This window comes from Colobus angolensis, unplaced genomic scaffold, assembly GCF_000951035.1.
Source record: "Colobus angolensis palliatus isolate OR3802 unplaced genomic scaffold, Cang.pa_1.0 Scaffold18, whole genome shotgun sequence".
Lineage (NCBI taxonomy): Eukaryota > Metazoa > Chordata > Mammalia > Primates > Cercopithecidae > Colobus > Colobus angolensis.
The window spans coordinates 4,807,241-4,820,056 of record NW_012114932.1 but is presented as its reverse complement, the minus strand read 5'-3'; the positions used below and the strand labels follow the sequence as shown (position 1 = coordinate 4,820,056).

The 12,816-nt window shown below is 40.9% G+C and overlaps 1 protein-coding gene across 1 annotated transcript in view; it reads right to left on the bottom strand.

The window, feature by feature from the left end:
- SMARCC1 (SWI/SNF related, matrix associated, actin dependent regulator of chromatin, subfamily c, member 1) overlaps window positions 1–12,816 on the bottom strand; it is a 201,763-nt gene that overhangs the window by 35,951 nt on the left and 152,996 nt on the right. Inside the window, exons 22-23 of the mRNA XM_011939320.1 lie at window positions 12,419–12,573; window positions 497–631 (exon numbers count right to left, since the gene is read on the bottom strand). Of these exons, the coding sequence (XP_011794710.1) occupies window positions 497–631; window positions 12,419–12,573 (290 nt within the window). The remainder of the gene's footprint in view (window positions 1–496; window positions 632–12,418; window positions 12,574–12,816) is intronic.

Sequence of the window (12,816 nt, the reverse complement as noted above, 5' to 3'; positions counted from 1 at the left end):
GTTAACTATTTGGGTGACAGCTTCAATAGAAGCCTAATCCTAAGCATCATACAGTATATCCATGTAACAAACCTACACAAGTACCTCTGAATCTAAAATAAAAATTAAAACTTAAAAAAAAAAAAAAAGAAAAGAAAATCCCTGAATCAGATAATGGAGTTATACAGCTTCTACTTTATTGGTAACAAGTAGGTAATGAAATAACTCTAAGTTTTGTAGAGGGAAGAATTTAATATCATCATGTATCCTCACAGCCAACATGTACAAGAAGCTGAGATTTAGAGAATTAGCTTTAGAAAGTTAACAGAGTACCTTCTACTTAACATCACTGGCTAATAATCCTTTTGAAATGGCAAATCAAATATAGGAAAAAGGACAGAAGTTAGCCATGGAGACCAAGAGAACAGGCTACTATTTATTTTACCTAACTTGTGTTTTGTGAAAAGTGACCAAGGTTTAATTGTGAAAAAGCCACTATAAAATTCCAAATACTTACAGCTTCTTTCTCTCTGTCCATGATAGTTTCCAGCTCTTCAAAATGTCGAAGTTTGATCTCTAGTTTCTTCATTTGTGTCTCTACCAACAGAGCTACCAGGGACTTGATCTTTCTTTCTTCCACTGCAGCCAGGTGCTAAGGGTAAAGATCATTCAAGCTATTTAGGTAAACATTTGCTTAAAGAACATTAAGAAAATGCTGACAATATGCAAAGTGGAGATTATATAATTTACAATGGTACCCTATATGTCTCCTTTGTACGTTTCTACTAAACATTTATTTCAATCTAAAATAACGTCTCTGAATTTCTGGTCCTTATACAGATAAATCAACCCTTAAAAGATTAAAGGAAATGCCTCATGTGGTAAACTACTACCTTCAAAAGGCCTATCAAGAAGGAGAGGGCAAACTAGGACCCTGATGGGCCAAAGATGAGGACAGGAGGTACTCTGCCACCTACCATCCCATCCTAGCACTCGGTCTGTCCCCTCACTATCCTTTCCTCCCTAAGACTTTTCCACAGGTGGGCAGGCAGGCAGGCAGTGATCTCCTCAGCACCTGACACTCTTAGAAAAGCCTCTCCCTTCTCTTTGGTGAGCAGATCTCACGTGTGGAAACAAAAGGGAAAACAGTATTTCACCTGTAATTCCAGGTCCAGATCCATAGCTGGAAAAATAAATACAGTACTAAACAGAAAGGTACTCTGGAAGACTATCACTCCTTTCCACAAGACCGATGGTGACTCCTACTCATGCTTCTTGCCAACTCAACAGCACAAAGAGGAAGATGCCACATTACTTATATCTGCTTAAGACCCTAACTACTAGCCAGTAATCAATCCTACCCTCTACAGACTTCCAAGAACTTCCCCAGCAAACTCCCAGCACCATTTTTCATTCACTTTTATTATGTCTGCTGAATTTATGTGTTTATCTTGCTTCTGCACAAGGCTTTAAAAAAAAAAAGAAGAAGAAGAAGAAGCAGGGTCATTAAAAAAAAAAAGCCTATGTTGCTCAGGCTGGCCTCCAACTCCTGGGCTGAAGTGATCCTTCTGCCTAAGCCTCCTGAGTAGCTGTGACATGCCACAGCTGTGCATGTCACAGTACGCATCTTCCCAAGGTCTTAAGAAACGGCATGGAGTGGCTACTTTACTGATCTCTTAATGATCTTAGGTTTCCTATAGAACCTAGGAGCAACCATGCAAGAGGAACTTAATATAGGCTTTTGGGAACTATGCTGAGACCTAACACTTAGACGAAAGCCTAGTTTTTTGTTCATCTACAGTTGAAAATAAAAACTGTAGTTTTACAGATATGGAGACCCATTTGCAGAAAGATTCAGAAATGTAGACAAGAGGTGACAATGAGGTTTTATAGCTATTAATGATCATGTGTGCCACCCTAAACTACAATGAGCTATATCAATGACACCAAAACTTTAAACAATTACATAATTCAAGCCATTATCACTGTACAATGTTATACAATTTATATTTTTGAACAAAAAAAATTTATGCACATGATATAAACTGAAAAGTTACAAACAGGTATAAAATAAAAAGTAAGTCTCCTCACTTCTGTCAGCTACACATCAGTAACTCTTCCTTTGAAGATAATGTTATCAATTTCTGGTCTATTTTTATGAGAATATGACTCCTAGAACTCAGCTGGTTTGAAAGAAAATGTTTCTGTTTTTTTTTTTTTGAGATTTATGCAGGAACTTGGGGGGGACGGCAGGTAGAAAGGGGGTCCTCAAGTGTTATTCATAAAATAATACAAAAATAGTGTCTTCAAGTATTATTCAATAAAATAATACGAAAATATTTCCTTTTAAAATTGCAGGTCACTGGTCAGCCGTGGTGGCTCACGCCTGCAACCTCAGCACTTTGGGAGGCCTAGGTGGGCAAATCACATGAGATCAGGAGTTGGAGACCAGCCTGGCCAATATAGCAAATACCCTGTCTCTACTAAAAATAAAAAAATTAGCTGGGCGTGGTGGTGCACGTCTGTAATCCCAGTTACTTGGGAGGCTGCGGCATAAGAATCGCTTAAAGCCAAGAGGCAGAGGTTGCAGTGAGCTGAGATCCCTCCACTGCACTCCAGCCTGGTGGCAGAGCACGACTCCATCTCAAAAAAAAAAAAAAAAAAGGCCGGGGGGGGGGCAGCAAGTATCAAAAATATTTTAAAAATCTATAGCAAGAAACATTACTGAAATTTTAAGAACACAAGACATAGACAATCCTACAAGCTTTCAGAAAGGCACCCTCCCAAAAAAAACAGGTTACCCAAAAAATTGGACTGTATCAGACTTCTTAAGAGTAAAATCAGATGTTGAAAACAAAGGTAAAATGCCTTTCAACTCAGAGCTAATGAATTTCAAACTAGAATTTCCTGTACAGCAACCTGTAACAGTGTGAATATAGAACAGACATTCCTGAAATCAAGGACTAAAAAGTTCACTTCCTACACATGCTACTGAGGTATGTGTTCTAGCTCAAGTAATGTAATACCAGAAAAAGATAAAGACCTTAGATTCAAAAGTCACAGACCCAACCTAAGAAAGAAACTCTGAGTTTATAGGGCAAGCAATGATTCAAAAATAAACTGAGGCTGGGCACAGAAGCTCATGCCTATGCCTATAATCCAAGCACTTTGAGAAGGTGGGTGGATCACAGAAGGCCAGGAGTTCAAAACCAGCCTGGCCAACACAGTAAAAGCCTGTCTGTACTAAAAATACGAAACAAACAAAACAAAACAAAAAAAACATTAGCTGGATGTAGTGGCACACACTTGTAATCACAGGAGGCGGAGGCTGTGGTGAGCCAAGACCGCACCACAGCACTCCAGCCTAGGCGACAGAGCAAGACACTTTCTCAAAAAAAAAAATAGAGACAAATGAAACAAGACTGGTAAGAACTTGATAACCAAAGCTAGATAATGTGTACACAGAGACTCATTTTACTACTTTGTCTACTTCTGTATATATTCTTTTTTTTTTTGAGACGGAGTCTCGCTCTGTCGCCCAGGCTGGAGTGCAGTGGCCGGATCTCAGCTCACTGCAAGCTCCGCCTCCCGGGTTCACGCCATTCTCCTGCCTCAGCCTCCCCAGTAGCTGGGACTACAGGCGCCCGCCACCTCGCCCGGCTAGTTTTTTTGTGTTTTTTAGTAGAGACGGGGTTTCACCGGGTTAGCCAGGATGGTCTCGATCTCCTGACCTCGTGATCCGCCCGTCTCGGCCTCCCAAAGTGCTGGGATTACAGGCTTGAGCCACCGCGCCCGGCCAATCCTGGAAATTTTCATGTCCTGTTCTTGGAATGTTCTCTCTGGGAGTCTCAAGTTGCCATGTACAAAGTATGATCACCCTGCTGGAAACACCACAAAGAGAAATTCTGAGACTATATGGAGCGGAAAAAAACCTCAGTTACCCCTGCCAAGGACTAGGATTCTAATGAAGCCATCTCAGACCTACATAAACCTACCTATGAAGTTAATACTGCTAAATGACTCAACTGATACATGAAGCAGAACTGCCCAGTTGTTCGGTGTTAAAATTTAACAAAATTATGAGATTTAATAAAATTGTTATGTTTTAAACTACTCAATTTTGCTATTGTAAAATAATTTGGTTATCTGGAAATGGGGAGCTTTTGTAACAGAAACCTAAAATGCTCCTCTTTGGCTTTGGGACCACATAGTGGGTGTAAGCTGAAAGGGCTTTAAGAAAACCATCAGTAGGTATGTAAAGAGAGGAAAATAGTATTGAAGGTTGAAGAAGTAGATCTTTATTATCTAGTAGCACAACTTTTGGAAACACCATCATCTCTAGTCATGTGGAAATAGAAAGGGCAATTAATACACTTGAGGATATGGTTGGGGCATTTCCAGGCAGAATGGAAAAATTCTTTTTCTATTTTATTGTAAGCAGGTAGAAGAACATGGAAGTAAAGAAAAACTATTAGGTTTTCAGGCAGAATTCAGAGGAAATATGAAAAAGCAGGGTTTGAATAAAACATTATTTCTCATGTCTGGTTCCTTCCAGCAGAGTCTGAAGCTAAGAAATGGCTTTGGGAGAAAGACCCAATCCAGAGCACTACCAGCAAAGGACGACCTCAGGGTAAATAGCTCAAGGTGCAGCTATAAAGCTTTTTGAATAGTATTTATAGTAGGACTTCTAAGAGTCTTGAGTATATGCCTTAGACCTTTCTACTAGACATGAGGGCCTCTAAGCATCTTTTAGATGTTTTTTTGAGACAGGGTCTCACTGTCGCCCAGGATAAAGTGCACTGGTGAAATCACAGCTCGCAGTAACCTCAAACTCCTCGGCTCAAGAGATCCTCCTGCCTCAGCCTCCCGAGTAGGTAGAATTATAGGCATTACATGACCATGCATGGCCAACTTTTAAAAACTTTATTTGTAGAGACAGGGTCTCTCTCTGTTGCCCAGGTTGGTCTCTAACTCCTGGCCTCAAGCAATCCTCCTGCCTCAACTTCCCAAAGTGCTGGGCTTATGGTGTGAGCCACTGTGCTGGGTCTAAACATCTTTATAGCATGTCTCCTACATATATATTCTTTTATTGAGCTTCTTAGGTCTGGAAGTTAAAGTTTTCATCAAATTTGGAAAGTTTTCATACAGCCAATATTTATTTTTATTCTGCCTACATCACTCTTTCCTTTCTTTCTGAACTCCCATGTTTGGACACTTGACTTTTCCCACAATTTCCTAACCAAGCTTTTTATGACCTTTCAGGAATAACTGCCTCTGCTTTTGTTTTCTGCCTAGTTCATATCCCTGTGCTGAAATATTTGTTTTTAACCACTGTCCCTAGTTTTCAACTAGTTTTCTGTGTCATCTCTACAAGTTCACCTCTCAATTTATTTGTATCATCATTACAGAAGTTACAAATCAAAGATCCCTCCAACTAGACAAAAAGGGATCCAAAAATTAAGGGCTTTGTTCTTTTTTTTTGAGACGGAGTCTCGCTCTGTCACCCAGGCTGGAGTGCAGTGGCCGGATCTCAGCTCACTGCAAGCTCCGCCTCCCGGGTTCACGCCATTCTCCTGCCTCAGCCTCCTGAGTAGCTGGGACTACAGGCGCCGCCACCTCGCCCGGCTAGTTTTTTTTTGTATTTTTAGTAGAGACGGGGTTTCACTGTGTTAGCCAGGATGGTCTCGATCTCCTGACCTCGTGATCCGCCCGTCTCGGCCTCCCAAAGTGCTGGGATTACAGGCTTGAGCCACCGCGCCCGGCCGGGCTTTGTTCTTATAACATCTTAACCAAGACTAGGCAAAAACTGAGGGCTTTGTTCTCATAACATCTTAATTAAGACTAGGGCAAAAAGGGAACTATGTAGGCAAGAAAATATAGGTGTGGCTTTTGTCTAACGGGAATTACTTTTTTTTTTTTTTTTGAGACAGAGTCTCACTCTGTCCCCAGGCTGGAATGCAGTGGCATGATCTCAGATCATTGAAACCTCCGCCTCCCAGGTTCAAGTGATTCTCATGCTTCAGCCTTCCAAGTAGCTGAGACTACAGGCACGTGTCACTACGACTGGCTTAATTTTTGTATTTTTAGTAGACATGGGGTTTCACCATGTTGGCCAGGCTGGTCTTGAACTCCTGACATCCCTCAAATGATCTGCCCACCTCAGCCTCCCAAAGTGGGGATTACATTTTAAACACAGAATTCCCACAAAGTTCTTAAAAAGGTATAACACCTTGAACTAAAGTAGAAAGAATATAAACTGGGCCTAAAAGTAGAATGCAGGCCAAGAAGCAAAACTCTGCTAATTTTTTAATGGAAAATGAAACAGACTCAGAAGAAAAAACTGAAAGCCCAGAGGGCCGAGTCAAACTGTGGAGAACCATTCTGCGAGTAGGACTGGGCCCTGATGAAGGAACTGGAAATGTGTGCCTGGCTAGATTTCAAATTTGCCATGAACTATGACTGTTTTGTGTCTTCAATTCAAACCCTCCTTGAACAGAGTGCAGTTAACCTTGATGTGTCTCACCCGTTATACTAGTCCAGAAAATCTTCAAATTACAGTATCAGCATTCAAGAAGCTGTAAATAGGAACCACTCCTAAAGAGCCTCATCTGCACGTGGACCTGATTTACATAAGATCCGAGAGCTCTAACCTCAGCTTGATACCATAATGAGATAAAGTCATGAGAGATCTATTTTTCAGTGGGGGAAAGGTATACAATTTATGACAAGAGAGCAGACTGTGGTGGGTTAAGGTGGCACATCTTCTACCTTGAGGGGTGCTCTGTGTCCCCTTACCTTGAATTTGGACAGAACATTTCACCAGTAGAGTAGGGCAGAAATTATGCTGTGTCAGTTTGGGGCTCCAAGTCGTAAGCCACTGGCAGATCCTCCTCCTTGCTGCTTGTGACATTCTTCTCTCAAAGTTCTAAGCTTTGTAAAAAGTCCAATTACTCCTGGAGACTACCTTACAACTGCTTCTTAGAAAGGATGTATAGAGAGTGATGGTAGCCATCTCAGCCTAGGCATAGGCATATAAATTAAGTTGTCTCTGGCCCTCTATAATAGCTCAGGCATGAGGTAGTACTGAATGACTCTGGTCAATGCGACATGGAGCATATTTTGCCAGCTAAGCCTGCCCAAGTTCCTCACTGCAGCATCATGACAGATAATAAAATGACTAAGGTTTTAAACGACTAACTTCAAGGGTAGCTACATAGTTTACGTAGCAATAAATAACTGAAACAGGAATATTGTGGATGCTCAGATTATGGATTCTTGAAAGGTCTGGCAACAGTGATGACCAGGGTGTTTCAGGGAGAAGCTACAGGGAGAGGCCCAACCCTTCACATATTGGCTTTATAGAACCTGAGAAGAATGATGAGGTCTGGGATGGTGCCACAGAAGATATACAGCAGCAGTCCCCAACCTTTTTGGCAGCAGGGACTGGTTTCATGGAAAAGGGTGAAAGACAATTTTTCTACGGGGCAGGGTGTGGGTAGCGGGTGGTTTCAGGATGAAACTTTTACACTTCAGATCATCAGGCATTAGATTCTCACATGAAGCACACAACCTAAATCCCTCGCATGCACAGTTCACAGAAGGGTTTGCACTCCTATGAGAATCTAATGCCACCACTGATCTGACTGGAGGCAAAACTCAGGCAGTAATGCTTGCTATCACTTGCTCTGACACTCACCTCCCGCTGTGTGGCCTAGCTCCTAACAGGCCACTGGGGTTGGGGATCCCTGATACATGGAACATAGAAGAAACAACCTGAGATAAATGATTAATGAGAAATAATAATCTAGCTGGAATAGGGTTGAGGCAAATTTTGCATTACGAAGCATGAATTCCAACAAGCAGAACAGAAGTAGTTTCTATGTAGTCATACAAAAATGAAACTGAACAGGACTAACTGTAGGCAAAATGATCCAATGGGCTATTTTTTCCTTCTGTCTCCTCTAAATAGGATTATTAAGGTATGGTAACAACGATCAACATGCTTAGTGTATATCAATTTCAATCAACCCTTGTCTGTTAAAGCCTTTTGACTAAAATATATAATGACAATTTTCACACCTCCAGAAAGAATTTCATGCTGGAAGCAGTGGCTGACACCGGTAATCCCAGCACATTGGGAGGCTGAGGTGGGAGGATTGCTTGGCACCAGGAGTTTGAGACCAGCCTGGACAACATAGGGAGACCCTGCCTCTACAATAAATTTTAAAATTAGCTGCGTGTGGTGGCACATGTCTGTGGAACCAGCTACTTGAGAGGCTGAGGTGAAAGGATCTCATTTGAGCCCAGGACATGAAGGCTACAGCGAGCCGTGATCACATCACCACATTCTAGCATGGGCGACAGAGCAAGACCCTGACAAAGCAAGCAAGCAAGCAAGTGAGAGAAAGAAAAAGAGAGAGAGGGAGAGAGAAAGAAAAAAGAAAGCATGAATGAATGAAAGAGAGAAAGAGAGGAGAGAGAGAAAGAAAAGAATGAGAAATTGCAGAAACAATGCATCAAGTTATGAGACGTTTCTGAGGGGTAAGAAAGAGTCTTCCCGTTGTCCCAGAGCTAATATCCAATTACCGTGTTGCCACGAATACAAATCTACTTATGCCATTTTGGAAAACATGGACATGGGGTGGTTTGTAGAATAAATCCAAAGGACGTATCTGTGGTTTTAAGAAAATGTGATCTCTGCTTTCTTGGAAGAACTGAACCTACTATTGCTGACAAAAAGAGAACATGCTCTAATATGGTGGATTTACAGTTTATTCTGACAATGGTTCTGGGGTCTTCCTTCTCTTCTAAGCCTAAAGACCTAGATGGAAAGGATCCAAAGCACCCAAACAATGGTACTTCTGCTTACACCCACACACCACTCCTTTAGTTGAGACAATTCACAGCCTGTCAGCAGGTACAGTGAAAAAATGGACATGCTCTTGAAGAACCTTTCAGGGGGCAATAATAGAAGCCATAAAGCATGCCACCTCATCTATTTAGGAGATAGATCTAGAATCTCTAATTATCACTCCACGTCTGTATGACGAAAGATTCTTACGGAAAACTTTTAATAACAAAGCTGTTTATAGACACAGAAGAAGAAAATGAGAATAAGAGAAACTTGGATTGGCTACATAAGTTAATATTAATTATAGTAATTTCAGTGGAATCCTTACCCCCTAATTACCATGTAGTATGAAAATGATTATGTGTGCTATCAAATTTATCAGATCCAGCTGTAAGTGGCACTGAAAGGTTCACATGTGCCAAGTCGTGCAGCATGAGCATTTGTACACTTTCGTAACTCAGAGGGAAACCTAGGTGTTTTGAGTATGAAGATACGAGTTCCTAGTAAATAGAAGGAAGAATGAGTGATGACGAGGGAGTGAAAATTCAGTGATCTGGAGAGAAATTCTTCTTTGGACACCTTTTAAATTTTGTATGGAATAGTGAAGAGGCAGGCCAAATGATCCATAAAAGTAGTTTCTCTGCAGTGAAGGAGTCAAGCCATTGTAAGATAATCAGTAGTGCATACCAGGCAAATCTTTGTGCCCAAAGTTGCTCATATTAACAGCTATGAGGCCAGAGGAAAACATCATGAAGCATTTGTGAAACTTTAAACAAAAATTATTTTTTGCAGAGATAGAGTCTCACTATGCTGCACAGGCTGGTTCTGAACTCCTGAGCAAAAGTGATCCTCCTGCCTTGGCCTCCTAAAGTGCTGCAATTACACGTGTGAGCCACTGCACCCAGCCTCGTGAAACTTTTAAAAGGTAATCTACCATTTTAGTTCTTCCTATGCCAACATATACTGAAGCACAGCAGAGTGATATCAAGAGGAGACACTGGGCAGGTGAGGTGGCTCACACCTATAATCCTGACACATTGAGAGGTCAAGGTGGGCAAATCTCTTGAGCCCAAGAGCTGCAGACCAGCCTGGGTAACATGGCAAAACCCAGTCTCTACAAAAAAAATTTTAAAAAGAGAAGAAATAATAGAAAGAAAAAACCATGCTCTGTAAGAAAAGAATGTCCAAAAAAGCTTAATTAGAGATAAAAGAATAAATTCTGTTTGGCAGAACTACAAGAAACAGTTCAGGAAGGACAGGTAAGAAATGAGAGTTGAGAATTAAGTAGGGTCCTGATTATAGAAAAATCCTAAATTCTCTACAAAAGAGTTTGAAATTGTAGCCTGAGAGAGATAGGGAGGTTCCTGAAGAAAGTAACATGCTCCTATTTGCATTTTTAAAGATTTCTGTGAATAATGTAGGATTCCATTTATATGAAGTGGAAAAAAAAAGGATAAACTAATCTATAGTGTAATGAGACAGACTAGTGATTACTCTCCAGGGAACACAAAGTAACTGGAATAAGAGGAAGCTTCTGGAGGGGCTGGTATGTTGTTTATTAAAATGGATGCTTGTGACATGGGTGGGCTCAGTTTGTCAAAAATTCACAAAGGTGTAGGCTTAAGTATGTCCATTTACTTGAATGTGAGTTATACTTAAGAACAAGTTAAAAAGCAAAAAGATTACACCGGCTGCAGGTTAGAGAATGGGACTGAGAAGACAGGCAAAAGATTAAGAGATGCTGACCTGAGTGAGCAGTTGAACATTAGCCAGTGATCTAAAGCACCATGAAGGATTTGCTGGCTGAATAGCTACGGAAAATGAAGGAACCAAGAATAAAAAATGAGCTGAGGTTGCAGGTTTGAAGACTGAGGAAGGGCACAAAGGAGAAAGCCCTCTCCACCTCTAGCTCCTCATTTATAAGGTGAGAGTCTGGGCACGGTGTCTCATGCCTGTAATATCAGTACTTTGGGAGGCTGAGGCGGGTAAATCACCTGAAGTCAGGAGTTTGAGACCAGCCTGACCAACGTGGTGAAACCCTGTCTCTACTAAAAATACAAAAGTTAGCCGGGTATAGTGGTGGGCGCCTGTAATCCCAGCTACTTGGGAGGCTGACATAGGAGAATCGCTTGAACCCAGGAGGCGGAGGTTGCAGTGAGCCAAGATCACACCACTGCACTCCAGCCTGGGGAGTAGAGTGAGACTCTTATCTCCAAAGAAAAAAAAAATAATAATAATCCTTAAGGTCTCTGAAACACCTAATGACAGTATTACAGTAAGAACTTCAACAGCTCAGAGACAAAGATGCCCAAATACTCCAGGGTAGCAGAAGACAGACTGAAAAAGATGTTTGCAATGAAAAAGCAAAACTAGACAAATGGTGAAAAAGAGTCAAGTTATATTAGCCGTCACTTAAGCAAGCATGTACCTCAAAACTTCCCAGAGGTGAGGGGGATGTAGGGGAGATAGAACAACTAAAATTAGTTCAAGAATCAGAAAGATCAGGAGATATCTTACTGATTCTTGAGCTAATTTTAGTTATTAGGAAGTATTAGCTAGTTTTAGTTATTAGGAAAAAGGCAGGTAGTATGAATTTGTAGGACTTCAAGTTAGTATAGTAACAATGATCAGCCAGGTAACTGTCTGGGGTTGACTGAGCATTTGCTGCAGACTGTAAACACCTCCCTAACCTCCATTGTCTCTATCTATGTCAGATGGGTGGGCATTCAAAACAGTAATCTTATAGTTTGAATTGGTTCATCACATCAGATTAAACACTTACAGAAGTAGTTCACAGTAGCTGAATGATCCAGGGAATTAAAAGACCATGAAAAAGCATCTTTATTAAGAGATCAAAAACAGTTCAAAATAAAATGATTAGCAATGTTCTAGTAATCACTGTTTCTTGAAATGTGGTATCCTATAATGGAAGGAAACTACTTCTGAAGTAGAATGAAGAACAGGGGAAAAGATTTTTCAAAACTTTACATATTCATGTTTAGAATTACTTAAAATGTTAAATTAACACAGAGAGGAAAATAACATTCTCATGTCTTCTTAAATATGCTCTGCAGCTAATACTATAAATAGAAAAAACCACCCCCAGAAAAGCTGGCAAATTTCAAGAAGAAAAAGAGCTATTTTAGGGTCTCTCTCTCCTTTCAGTCTGTAAGATCAGGGTGAAGTATTTAAGCAAGGAAATGGGTTTTTGTCTTAAAAATCATAAATATTTCAATCTGATAGAAATTATTGGAACAATAGTCCAAGATAAGTTCTGCAGGCAAATTAAAAACAAAATGATAATCAATTCCTTAAAGAGACTTCAAAATTTGCCTTCCTTCTCTGTAGTCTTTACAAGGCTAAATGACACAATGAATGGAATGAAAGAAGTCACCCTTTAGACTGAATCTACTATTTCTATCGCCCTCCTCCTTCCTGTGGATTTCTTAACCTAGAAATGCCATTCAAGCAAATAGTCATCTTCTATTGGGAGCAAAGCTCTTTATACTAAATGTTCCCAATTAACTAAAAACAATACGACCATTCATGACTTAAGAGAGCACTGGAAAAGGGCTGTCAGGGGCAAACCTTGGCTTTGGTAGCCGCTGAGGCAAGAGCAGCTGCTGCGGCTGTGGCAACATTTCCTTCGGAAATTTCATGTTCTACTTTCTTCTTCCCAGTATCGCTTTCTCTTTCTTTACACATATCAGTGAGTTCTTTGTTCTCCTCAGTCTCCTTTTCTTCTGAAAATATCAGAAAGCTTTATTACTAATGTGCCCAGTCTCGAAAATCCATCTTTCTCCTCACCTCCACCACCGTAACAAACTAGGACTGATGTGACAGAGAGATGTCAGTGCTTTTTTCTTTTTTTTTGAGACGGAGTCTCGCTCAGTTGCCCAGGCTGGAGTGCAGTGGCGCGATCTTGGCTCACTGCAAGCTCCGCCTCCCGGGTTCATGCCATTCTCCTGCCTCAGCCTCCCAAGCAG